At 37.4% G+C, this 13,830-nt stretch overlaps 2 protein-coding genes and 1 non-coding gene across 10 annotated transcripts in view, besides 1 other annotated feature; 2 read left to right on the top strand and 1 right to left on the bottom strand.

Moving 5' to 3' along the window:
• Positions 1-6,648, bottom strand: part of Smr (Smrter) — a 58,416-nt gene extending 51,768 nt beyond the window's left edge. Inside the window, 2 exon segments of one of the 4 annotated variants that reach the window (NM_001272562.1) lie at positions 5,479-5,671; positions 6,349-6,474. The gene's annotated coding sequence lies outside the window, so the exon portion shown is untranslated. 4 annotated transcript variants of the gene reach the window in all.
• Positions 6,577-6,956, top strand: asRNA:CR45623 (antisense RNA:CR45623). The gene has a single exon (NR_123886.1).
• Positions 6,957-8,241: 1,285 nt separating this feature from the next.
• CG4004 (uncharacterized protein) lies at positions 8,242-13,815 on the top strand. Of its 5 annotated transcripts, none has more exons than NM_001298237.1 (2): positions 8,242-8,979; positions 10,899-12,397. In NM_001298237.1, exons 1-2 carry the CDS (start codon positions 8,587-8,589, stop codon positions 11,463-11,465), a joined length of 960 nt encoding a protein of 319 aa, NP_001285166.1. In that variant the 5' UTR covers positions 8,242-8,586; the 3' UTR covers positions 11,466-12,397. The 5 variants fall into 5 exon arrangements, with proteins under 5 accessions (NP_001285166.1, NP_572824.1, NP_001285165.1 ...); NM_132596.2 differs by having other exon boundaries at positions 8,494-8,979; positions 10,899-13,815; NM_001298236.1 differs by having other exon boundaries at positions 8,494-8,979.
• Positions 10,468-10,728: a mobile genetic element.
• Positions 13,816-13,830: the final 15 nt, after the last annotated feature.

Here is a 13,830-nt window from a genome sequence, read left to right on the forward strand (position 1 = left end):
TAGGTGGGTAGGTGGAGAGGGACTAAAGAGACATCGTGCGCAGGAACGTTCGTGTTTTCGTGTGTGTGGGTAAAAGAGTGCGGGTGACGCAACAGCAACAACAAGTGCAAGTCGGCAGCAGAGTCGTTGGCAACTGAGTGCCGCACACAACACACACACTCACGCGCAGACATAAAACTCGCAACGTCATAAAACGAATCGGACAACAAAGCGACTAAACGACGAATGGCGCGACAAAGCGACGACGACAAAACGACACGACTACCAATATAAATACAACAATTCCCCAGAGAACCAAAAGTGCCTGCACACTTTAGTGCGAGAGCAAAAGAGACAGCTAGAGAGGAATAGAAGTGCGAACGAGATGGGGCGATGCTCTCATGCCAAGTTGTTTTTGTTGGCTGCTTTTATTCTTGTACTTTTAAGCCGCCCACCACTCGCCCCCCAACCAACAACAACAATTTGTCTTTATTGGCTTTACTTTTTGGGCTATTTTCTGCATTCGCTTTTTAGACAATTTAAAAGTTCAACCAAATGCAATACACAATAATTTACAGCAGAAAGGAAAAAGTTAAATATGTATTTGCCATAAACATACGATGGAATTGAATTGGAAATATGTATGTACATATGTATGTACATATGTGTATATATCTGTATAAATACAAAGTACTGGGGTCACGCGTTTATAGGTTCATTTTAACAATTGGGTAATTCAGCAATGGGGATCAAGTGGGCAAATCAATTAAATAGTTTTACGGCTACTTTTTAATTCGTCGAAATTCAGTTAACAGTTAACTGCATTTCTAACTGAATTTCTAAACTATCAATTATTTACATAGTATGTATGTTTGTACAAGTATGTACTTACATACACATTTACATAATATGTATGTACATATAACCATGCCAAATATGTACATAAATATGTACATACATACAAACAAACATACATAGTTACAATTTGCTTTTGGAAATAATTTTTTGCATTCGTTACTACATTGTTCCTATAAATAGCGCATAAGAACAGCTAACAGCGAAATATGCATATGAACGAATTTGTTTTAATTTTCTCGGAGATCTGAATGCAATAAATTAAAAATTTATTCGTGTGCTGGCTCCCGAAATTGGTTGGCTTGTCTTTCTTTTATTTTGGCTTCCTCTGAAAATAGCTTAATTCATCCAACTGAAGTGTGGCAACAGCGCATTTTGGCTCCCACAAAGTGCAGCAACAAAAGCGACTCAGTGTGCGCGCGTGTGTGTGTGTGTGTGCATGCATGAAAAATGATAGGAGACCTATGTAGAGAGAGCACGATAAAGAGGTGAATGCGTTGAGGAGGGGTGTGGTGGGAAGGTAGAAACGGGTCTAACGAGTAAAACGCAGCAGCAACAAAAACAGCAGCAATAAACACGGCGCGCAAGGTGAAACATGTACAAAAGAAAGAAAAAAGAAGAGAAATAAAATAAAAAACCCATATAGAGTGAGCGATGAAGGGAGGGGGTGGAATGGCGGAGCAGCGAGAGGGAGAGCGGCATAATAATAATAATAATTGTGGAGCACACATACACTTACGCACGCATGCTTTTGACTGTTTTATTCATGCACATGTGTGGGTGGTAAGAGCCAGAAATCCACACAAACGCTCGCATTCAGTTGAATACATACAGACAGAAAGAAAATAAGACAACAAAAAAAATCACGAGTAGGCCGAAAGCAATTTATTTCAGATAAGCGCCGCTGCCGGCTTCGCAGTCGCAGTCGCAGTAGGCGTCACTGGCTCTAGGCCTGCCCTCTTCTTCTTCATCATCATCATCTCCTGCCCCACCATATCCTCGTGCGCCAACCCCCTTCCCTACACGACCAAACCAATCTTCCTTTTCCCTTTCCACTTTTCGGTGTTTTGGGCAAAGTAAAGTATTGATTTTTCGTTTCGTTTTGAGCTTTAATTTAGTGCGCCTGGCTTTTTATTTTCGGGCATTTTATATGGGGGCGTATTAAAACACAGTTCAGGTCGCAAAAATATGCCCCGTTAAATAAATTAAAAACGCTTTTTCGTTAAATAAATAATATTACAATTTGCTTACATATACATATGCAGGTGTGATTTTAGGTTTTTAAATAATCAAACGGTGTTAAAAAAGTTTTTTTTTTAATGTTCAATATGTGAGGGAGGTTTTTTATAAAGTTATTTCAAAGACTATTATAAGTGTTGATAGTTAAACAATTAATTTTGAAGTTGAAGTTTAGTTATGTATACACGATATGGGGCATTTTCAATGTCGAAATGTATATGTAAATAATTTCATATTTCAATTTTTTTTTTTGTAATATTAATACTAACAACAATTATTTTATCCTCAGCTGTACATATTTCTATTTTCCCGCCAGTGTGCATGTTGTTTTTGTGGCCTGCGTGTGCTTTATCAGTTACTACTGTGCTTGTTGTTTTTGCCCGGGAAAACGTGTTTTTCACCTCAAAGTTTCCACCGTAGGTTGCATTAATTTTATTCGTATTTATACATGTGCATATGTATGTGTGTTCCTTTTTCGCGAAAACACGCAAATATCTGCCTAACCAAAAAAGAAAAGAAAAAAAGAGAGACACGCACGTTGCAATTTGAAATAGTGCAACGCAAAAATAATAATAAATATTGCAATATTAACCGCATATGCCGCACATGTGGTTTCTTCAGTTTTGTCGTTTTGCGAAAACAAATCTGCGCAGAATTCCGAATTCTTATGCTGTTTAAATTTCAGTTGAAATAATGACAAAGGGTTTAAATTTCCCTGACTAGACATTTTGAATGCGATTTGATAGTCAATGTGTTTTTGTTTAGTCTTCATGGAAAAGCCATTGATTCTTATAAGCAATTTACAATGCAGGAAATATACAAACAATTATGGATAATTTTCTAGCTTTTAATTAAGATCTGAAAACGATAAGTCAAGAAATCAGCAAGCAAATTTCTGAAAATTCTTCAGACTTTAATATGCGTGCAATTTAGAAAATAATTTTAAACCTGATATATGTATGTATGTATCTAAAATATATACACATATTTACGTAAATACTTGGTTATCCAAAAGACTTTGGAACACAACGATAGATGATATGAATCAGCAGGCAAATCTGCAGTGATTCTTCTGAAGCTTTCCAGTTCCATATAGTCTGTTTCTTCTGGTCTTTCTCTTTCAGGTTCAAGAACATTCGAGGGGTGGAGATAGTGGGAAAGAGTGGCAGAAGCAAAAGAGCGAAACGACGGACGGAATGGTGGGGGAAGGAGAGAGCAGAGCGAAGAAGGGCAGATAAGAAACTTGCGAGATAAGAACAAGAGCAAAGAATTTGCTTTTAAATTACTTTCACATGTTCAAAGTTTGTAGCATGGAATTATGGGCGGAGGGTAAAAGCAAATAGAATAACAAATGAAAAAGTAAATGTGTGTAAGTATTTGTGGAGGAATGATCTACATTTTTGCTGGCGGGAAAAATACAAATTATTGATATAAACTTTGACTTTTGCGCTGTGCCTTGTTTCGTTTGTGCCTTATTGTAATTCTTTTGTTTCTTTTTAATTTTTGTACATTTGCGCTTTATGGTTTTTGCCGCTGGCAAACACAAAAATTCCATTAAAATGTCAAGTGACAGTTTGCAGTAGCCTCTTTCTTCTTTCCCTCGTTATTTCGCATTTACAGTTGCAATATTTTTGATTTGAGCATTGAATTGAATGCGCATTTTACAGCGCTATTGATTTTTAGCCATGTGAAAATAATAAAAATCCAAACATTTAAATTACATATAGTTTAGTATTTCAATATTTACACCAACATGTTTTGCAGCTCTAAACTTAGAAAATATTGGCCGTCAAAGGGTTAAGGTGAGTGTCTAAACACAAGAACGGTAATTTCTTGTTCTCTGCGATTCTGTTTTCTCCTTTGATCTCCTCTTGTCATCCGTAAAATAAAAGCAAGGTTGCCAAACTTCATTTGTACGTGAACATTTTTTTTTTATATTTTTCGTGTTGCGCATTTCTTTTTTTTACCAACTCTGTTTTTTCCCGTTTTTGTTGTCTTTCTGAAGAAGGAAAAATCAATATGCGGATTGCGATTGCATTTAAATGAACACGAAAGCGGCAAAACAACAAGAAAATCCATGAGACGTACAAAAAACATACAGTTGTGCTTCAAATTATAGTTTTAAACGTCATAAAAAATTGTAACTAAAAATAAGCATTCTGTGCACAAAAAAAAAAAAAAAAATTTATTGGTTTGCCAAATTTTTGGGGATTTTTAAAACCTCAAATTAAACATTTTTTTCATTGAAATTCGTGTTTTTTTTAATTAAGTATCAATTTGTTTAAACTCTTTTAAAATATTATACTATAATATGTGGATATGTAGATATTTTGTGTCAACAAATAAAATATGGTGAACAAAGCTTAAAAAAAACCGGTTTAACAAGAATTTCTACGTATATCAAATATATATGTAAAATAACAGAAAGCCAAGAAGACAACAAATTTAGAAGAGACTGGCCACGTAAACCTCATCTATATACGATATGTATATATAAACATACATACATATACATACATACATATGTGATGTAGCTATTCACATTTGAACGGGAGAAAAGAAATTAGTGAAACAGACATAAAGAACACAACTCATATTTGCATAATTCAAATGCTAATGAAAGATTCGAATAAATGTATAAAGGCAAAGCCAAGAAAGGTATAAATAGCTTAAACTACAAATGTATGGAGATATATGCCACATATAAGTTAGAGGAGCCCGGAGAAACATAAAAAAATAGACAAAATATATGGAAAATACTTGATTTTTTGGCGCCACACGTTTGTATAAACGAAGTAGAAGAAGAAGACGACGACATCGAAGATCACATGGAATTTCAAAAACGAATTCAACCCGAATTGAAGAACCAGATCGAGGACTTTAAGAACCCAATTTCGGATTTCGGTTTCAACTGGGGATGATGTACGCAAACCAGTTGAAACGAGAAATTTCGGGGTTACTACATGTTTTCGAAAGAAGTTCTAATTTAGCTTCGAAATACATACATGCATCACTAAAATTTGCCTCATTTAGAAAACAATATAATATACGATGCGAAATAGAAACATACTATCACAGTATTATTAGAAAACTAATGAACAAGCATTAGTTATATTCATTTCCCACCTACTCTTTAGATGATTTGGTTTAAATAAATTAAAAGACATGACAAAAATTAAGAATATTTATTTTTTTAATTTAGACTTGCACTTTAAACCGCACGTTCTATATTTTATAGAAACAAGAACACTAACGAATATTATTTCTTTTACTAACTAATATAATATAACAAGGCTTCACTAAATGTAAATGTTGCAAATGAAGTGTATTCCTTTGCTAATTTCACTAACAGAAACTAACGGTACTAAGTGTTCACGCATTAATTAATGAAATAATTAAGCTTACCCGATGGACGGCGAATGATGATTAAATACGCGATATGAAAATCCGTGAGAATCCATGAAAATCAGTTTTTCTCCCTTAACTTATTTTGAATTGCAATTGCATTTTTCATTTTATTTGCATTTCCTTGGAAATCGGCACAAAAACCGCGATAGCTTATTTCTATCCATTTTCTTTCGCATTTTCGGTAACGTAACTATAAAAAAAAAGTTAACTTTGTATGCCATATATATATTTCATATTTTATTTATTTATATATATATTACTCTTTCTATCAAGCAAATAACGATTATTTTATATTTTATATTATTTTTTTAGCACAGGGCGTTGTCGGGCCCAAAAAAAATGTTTTTTCTTCGCATTTCTTTCTTTTATTTTTTTTTTTTTTTTTTGTGTTGCGTGTATGTGTGTGCGTGCTTACGTGTGTGTGTGTATGCGACTTTGCTTTATTGACTTTTTTGTTAAATGTATTAAACAACAAAAAATTAGAACACACGCACACAAACACGTTTAGAAATTTTTCCACTTTAATGCGAGAGAGCGAGCGAGAGAGCAAGCAAGACGGTGGTGAGAAGCGAGAAAAAAAATCGCGACGCAATTTTCGATATATTTCTTTTTAATTTTTTCTTCTTTAATTTTTACGATTGCATTTTATTGCAGCTTTACTGCATCCTTTTTTCGCATTTTCTTTGCTGGCACAGCGACACACGCACACACCGACACCCACGCACACAGAGCCGCACACACACACACGTACGCATAGAGAAAACCGCACGAATGTATTCCATATATATATATATATATAATCGCATATATATAAGAATATGGCATTTTGTTCGTTATTTTTTCAAACGCATTGCGTTGCACATTTACCTCGGTTAATTTTCGTGAATTTGTTATAAATAAATTCGCGACGTATATGTTATCTGGCGCAAACGTTGTCAATTTCACATGCTCAGCGCGCATCGCACACCCGAGTTTTTAGTCATTTAAAAACGGCATCAGCAACGGCCAACGACTAGCGGGCAGCGCCGCTGGCAGCGACGTCTGCAGAGCGAACCGCAACCGCGGCAGATGCTGTCATGTTCGTGCTCGCACCCATCGCGTTTCGTTCTGTTCATGTAACCGTACACATGTGCTTGTGCATGGTACGTTGCAAAGTTGAATGAAAATGGGCATTGGAAAATGCAAAAAAATTTAAATATCCAAAAAGTGCAGTATTAAATGATCTTCGGCAAGTGAAAAAGAACGAGAACGACAGGGACAGCGTGTTGTGTTGCGTCGCGTTCGACGTCGAGCAGCGAACCGTTCACAACCGTTTGCAACCGCTTGCAACCTCTTGCAACTGCTTCGTCGAACCGACACAATGGCATCCCGTATTATGTGGCACAGGTCAATTGAGAATGAATGCTAATCAATGTTTTTAATAAATACATTTAAAACACTCAAAACACGAGAGATACTCCATCTGCAATATTTGTACAATTTAGCCAAACAAACTGCAATCAACTGCTAGTATTGAGTAAAAATTTGATTCATTTACGCCACTTGAACTGCAATAATCCTTTAGTAGGTTTAACTAAGTTTTTGTTTGTATTTCAACTTATTTAAGCATGTTATGTAATATGCCTTAAAATGCATACTTAAACGCTTAACAAAGTACATAATAGATACATATGTACATATGTACTTCACGTACTTACAATGTTATTTTTACGCATTTAAGTTACAAAATCTCAACATTGACATGTTGAAAGTTTAAACTTGATGCAAAATTGCAGTTAATTTCCCAGTTTCATGCATGCACATAGTTACTGATTATTTAGCTGGATAAATGCATTACATTCGTTTTAATTGTGGAAAACATTTCGCGAAAATCGCCCGTAAAAAACGTTTGATAAGTGGAAAAGTGCGCATTTTCAATGGTTTGATTTTCGTTCTTGCGTATGTACCACATCCCCCTCCCCGCACTCCTTTGATAATTTTCATTCGTCTGCGTTCATGTGTTTTGTTTTTCCTCTGCTGTTTTGTTTCTGTTTCTGTTGCTTTTGTTTTTCTGTTTTTGCGCGTTTTTTTTTTTTGTCACTTGCCAATTTGCAGTGAAAGTGAAATGCGCTGAGCGCAGGCGGTTGGAAAAGCGGGCGGGGTTATGCGGGGTCACGAGGGGGTGATGAGCGGTGTGGGAATGGTGGGCGGCAGATGGAAAGAGGGCAACGGCCAGCCTAAACGGGAAAAAAATTGAGTTGAATGCACACGTGCGATTTACCTGTAATCGCCCAATTCGGTTGCAAGTTCGCTGCCACTGATCAAACCGATTTGCCCAATGCGTTTTATTCTAAACTGTAATTGCCTTTTGATGCTTAATTTATAAGCTTAAAAATTGCGACATATGTACATATGTATATAATCTATAAATCGATCAAAAAACGTTCATACATTGCTTTTAATCTATCCGCGTTTTTTGTTTTGGATTTTCTTTGTTTTTATTAGTGTTTTTCGCCCTCTTCCCCCTTTTTCTTTACCTCTTTCCGCTATTTCCAGCTCCCCTATTCGTTGTGGTTGTTTTTGTTGGCAACCGGCCGGCGGAAGAAGACTTGCAACATTTTTTCTAAGCTTTTCGCTTTTTTCCAATTCATTTCGCTCGACGGTCGCGCGACGTTGCCGTTTTTCAGTGCGAAATAAATCGAGCAGCAGGGCACACAAAAGCCGTAACGTCGCAACATGTTCGAAGCGAACTGAAAAGTGACAACGTCGCGCACGCTTGACGGCATAGGAGAGCAACAAAAAAAAAGAAGAAAACAACAGCAAGCAAATGCTGGAACAGTGATATTTTTTTTTTTTTTTTTTGCTAACAAACATACGTAAATAACAAAAGAGTCACAAGCCGATGGAGTGGACATAAAAAACAGGCTCGCACACGTTGCACTTGCATGACACGCCGCATCATACAGCAAACAAGCGAAATGAACAATCATCATACCGAAAATTGTATAATACCCATTGCGACTTTGTCATTCTCTATCATTCAACGTCAGACCGTCGAATCGAGCGTGAAAACGTGCAATAAAACCAAAGTTAACAAAAACAAAAAAAAAAAAACCAGACTACTTAATGTCCCAGATGGGCGGCACATGCTTGTACGATGAGCCCGAAATCATGGAGGAGTTCATCAGCTGTTATCAGTATTTCACCGCCCTGTGGGACAGCAGCAGTCCCGATTATCTATCGAAACAGAAAAAGGAGCCCGGCTATCAGGAGCTATTGAAGATACTGCGACGCGTTAATAGCAACTGTTCGATTCAGGATGTTAAGCGAAAGATAAACTCGCTGCGTTGCTGCTATCGTCGTGAATTCAAAAAGGTACAGGAATCGGTCAATGGCTACCAGACGCGTCTCTGGTGGTTTCATCTGATGGATTTCCTCAAGCCGGTACTCAACATACAATCGCCGGCCAGGGTGAAATCCGAGAACGTGGACGATAGTCTCGACGAGACCAGCATTCAGGTGAGTTACGACCGCAATGCGTGAGTGTTTACATAGTCCTTGGACTTCTTTATTGGATAAATTTCAAATTTAAGTAATTTTCATATAAATAGGTAGATAAATATATTTGTATATACATAGGCAATATAGGTAACATAGGAAATATATTTATTATTATTATTATTTGTATTATTTGTTGGTTTTCATAAAGTATGCATGCATGCATATGCATGTAGGATATGAAATGATCATATGTTAAGTCTGGCAGTTCTGTAAAATTAAGCGTATGTATATGTATAGAATCTGGTTGAATCGCGTTTGACGTGGTTTGACGGCGTTTGACGGCGTTCGCAGGACAAATGAAACGCCGGTCGTACGACCAATTTACGATGCAAGCTTCAGTCGCGCGACGGACGTTAGACAGACATGTCGCACACGCACACGGCGATCGATTTTTGGAAGAAATTCCTCGGGTTGTACCGTTCGATGCCCGAATTGTGGCTGGTGCGCAGTAAACTGTATCGCGATCGCCAGCTGAAGCTCGAATCCTATAGCCGATTATTAGAGCTGCTACGCACGACCGATAGCTATGCCAATATCCATACGCTCAAACGTAAGATCAACAATTTTCGGACCTCGTATCGCCGGGAATTGCGAAAGGTGCTGGATAGTGGGAACACATATAAGCCAACGCTTTGGTATTTCAAAGAACTAGACTTTCTCTATGAACTGGAAACCGGTGAACTGCAATTGGAGGGCATAGTGGCCGCCGATCGGGATTTGGTTCGAAATTCGAAAGTCCTGCAGAATGAGTCAAATAAAACGATAACATTCGGAGCGCAATTGGCGGAACAGGAGGTATCAATGAGCTTTATTGTGAAGCGAGAAATTGAAGTTGATGAGAATATAACCGAGGATATGCAGCAATTGGAGACCGAAGTAAGTGATCTATGAAGGAATTTTATGGAACTTCATTATGTAGGGCATATATGTATATATGTAGGTACCAGAGATCGGCACCGGTGCCTGATTTGAGCACTACAAGTATATTCGCATAAAAAGCGGTGGCGGTTTAAGTAACAACCGCATCAAATGCGTTTGCGGTGTTTTACCACCGCATTGTCTGTGTGTGGAACACAGACAATACACAAAAATATGCGACGGAATAGGACACACTCAAAAATGTATTCTGTGTCTTTTACGCGCGGAAGTCGCACACCGCGTAGCAGAATACACATGCCTAAAATCGACCAAGGCCAATGTCACACACTTAGAAGAATGACAATGTGCAAGAACAAAAAAAAAAAAAACATTAAGTTTACAGTTGCTTTTGCATATTTCCTTTTTGTAGCCTTTTTTAAGCCCGGTGCATTGGTTTTGCAATATTTCTATTCACTGACTTTATTACTTGTGAGAGTCTTCAGTCGTTGCGAATGTAGCAGAATGTCGGACCACGCATTTATCGCCGAGCAGATTGCAAGTGGCCTTTACTCCTTGGAGCCCAAGCTCAAGGGAAAGAGTTTCGTCTGGAATGTTTTAAGCGGGATTATTAAGGATGATGGATCAATTTTAAACGACTTGGTTTACTGCCGCTCATGTCGAAAAATTCCTAAAATGTGTTGGCAATCAAACTTCAAATTTAGCCAGGCACAAATGTTGTCAATCTTTTCGGCAACCAACTGCCCTACGGATTGTGTCTGCTCCAGACAAAAAGGAGGCGTTGAATGCAGTTTCCAAGTGGATTGCGGAGGACTGCCGGCCGTTTTCGGCTGCGGTGTACTTGTAGTTGCGGTGAACTAATGCAGATCTCTAGTACATATGTAGATCTGTGTATTGTGGATTTAGTATTATCCATTATATACTTATAGTATTAGTATAGTAATACAGTTAATCAAAAAAAAGGGATACTGATATATTTAATTTAATTTATCTACTTTCAGGATGTTGACATTATGTCTGATGCCTTTCCACACGAAGAGGATATGCTACGTCTTGATGCCGTGGGTGATGGCGATGTTGAACCGGAACCCGAGCCTGATAACGATCCCGAATTGGATAACATGGATGATCATGTTGATGATTATCGTAACAATTCATCGGCTGGGAGCATTAAGAACAATGGCTATCAGCAGCACACCGTATCTTCGCACCAGCAGCATAACGGTGAATCGCAGACTTCGGATAAATCCGGACGTCGCATCCGTAACCGACGAAGACGCAGTAGCAATGACACCGATTACGTTGAAGCGGCGAGAAAGCGTAGAAATGTGGAGACTTCGAATAGAGATAGAGACTGGCATAGAGAGCGGGATAGGGAGCGAGACAGAAAGCATGAAAGCGACAGCGAGTACGAGTGCGAGCTGATCGGAAAACGGATGGCCAGCCACTTCCGGCGTATGCGTCCGGATCAGCGACTTTTCGCCGAACGGATCATTAGCGAGGTGTTGGTCTACGGCCGAATGAATCGCCTTTCGTTCGAGACCCAATTTAGTATGGGTCATAAATAAGTGAAACTAAACTAAAACTCATTTCGCATATGAAAATGCGATTGAAAACGTATGAACGACAATTTAATTATTTCAAATTCTATCTTTAACGATCATTTCATTTGGCATTACGGTTTAAAAAAAAAGCATAATATTGAACGACAAAATGCACTATGTCCGTTATAGCAATAATTAATATTGCATAAGAAACAAAAATGTAATTAAGTTAAGCTGAAAACTCGACAATATTTTTAAGTTTTCGTAGTTTAAGTGGAAAAATAGATAGAACCGAAATGAATGATATTTTTAGCCGCCTGCAACGCTAAGCAAAAAAAAAACCAAAAAAAAAAATGCAGAAATGGCAAATGTAAAGCGAAAACGGCTAAAAGCGAAAATGCGATGCAAAAGGGAAGGAGAAGAAAAGGGCAAAAACAAAAAGGATGAAAGCAAATAAAGGAACTGGTTGTTATTCATTTAAAATTTGACTAAGTGGTTCTGCATGCGGATCCCTTCCCCTCTTCATCCCCGCCCCCTTTCCCCGACAAGCAGCCAGCACATCTTGTTTTGTCAGCCTGCCTTCTTCTTTCTTCTACTTCTTCATCTCCTCCGCCTTCTTCCCGTTTTGCTAATTTTCTGCTGCTGTGCTGCGATTCTTTTATTTCAGGTTTCTTTGCCTTGCCGCTGTGTTCTCTTTTCCTTCTTTACTCCTTTTCTTTTCTACACACTCCCAATCTTTTCCTTTGCCGTTTCCTTTGCTTTAGTAACTTTAATTTGTTGGCATTGCCATTGCCGTTATACTGGCGTTCGTCTCTTTCTCGAAATCTATCGCGCCCTCTCGCACTGTCTTGCCCTTTCACTCATTGCTCTATTATCGTTACACAGCCAAATAAAATGGGTACTTTTTAAAGTAAACAATAATCTCAATATGTTATATAACAATAAAGCTCATTTGGAAAAAGAATAGTTCTCACATTATACACAATGTATTATTGTTTTCTATCAATTAAAATTAATTAAAATAATTAAATTAATACTACTTAAAATACATACATATAGAGAGAAATATCGTTCTGTGTAATTTTCGGTTAGGTCGGTTCTATTTTCTTTTGATTTTCTTTATGATTCTCTTTATGATTCTCTGTTTTCGCCAGTAAGATGGTAAATGACAGAAGGGCGGAAAACTACAGAAAGGGCTTGTCCTGTGGGATTTTCTATGCAACCGCCATTCACCAAGTTTTCACACGTTAATCACCATAAGAAGTTTTCGCACTGTGTAGCCACATTGCCGTTGGGGTTTCTTTTCTGGATTTTTTTCCTTTTCATCGTTTTATTTTTGGGATTTTCGCTTCTGACGTCGTTACAGTTGTTGTTGTAGCCGGCATTTAGCCGTCTCGGGAAAAAATAACAACATTTAGCCAAATTACTGTCCCCAGTTATTTAGCCTCCTTTTTCCACCCTTTCCGCATGCACTTGAAGAAGAAACGTGTACGTTTGTCAAGATATACAAGATTGCTTTAATGAAAATATGCACGAGTAGTACATCGAGTTTTTGAGAAGTGCATGAAAAAATGAAACTTGTAGTTTCTGGAAAATTCGCATGTTTCCAAGTTTTGATGTCCTTTGTGTGTGAGCGTATGCGTGTGTGTGTGTGTCGCCATTTGCCTTTCTCAGCGTCTTTGGTTTTGACATTTTGCCTCCTTTACTAAACCACACCAACCCCCCCCCCCCACACAATTGCCTTTACCTACCCCACCACACCCCTTAGTCATACTTCTCCTACGGCAAACAGTTTTTGGTCGTAGTCAACCGCATTAATCCATCCCCATCTCAGCGTGTGTGCGTGTGTGTGTGTGTGTTTGTGGCACAAAATGAAAATGGCAAAACAAGGTCAAGTGTAGGGAGCAAAGTTTGTTTGAGTGGCACACACACGCACACACAAGCTACATACAAATAAGCAAATAACACAAAAATAAGAAACATTAAGTTCACATCACTTTTTCATCAAGAGATGCTCTTCAGATTCATAATTTAATACATTTTAAATGAATTAACATTATAATTTATATATACTATATACTTCTTAAGAAATCGAAATGGAATTGTTTTTGCCTTTTTTTGTAATATTGTTAGGCTATAAAAATCCAACAACGCGTCATTATTTTTTTTTATTTTTCTAATAAATAAACAAGTTGTTTCGATTTTAATCAGCTGGTGTATCGAGACTAAGTACATGTGTCACATGTATGTATGTACATAAGTATGTACATATGTATATTAGATTATATAAGTTAGAACAAGTGAAATCGTTCGATAAGGCTTAGAAAAATGATTTCTTATTAACAAAACGCCAAAAATAAATGAATTGATTAACAATTAAATGAGATTT

Source organism: Drosophila melanogaster, chromosome X, assembly GCF_000001215.4.
Source record: "Drosophila melanogaster chromosome X".
Taxonomy (NCBI): domain Eukaryota; kingdom Metazoa; phylum Arthropoda; class Insecta; order Diptera; family Drosophilidae; genus Drosophila; species Drosophila melanogaster.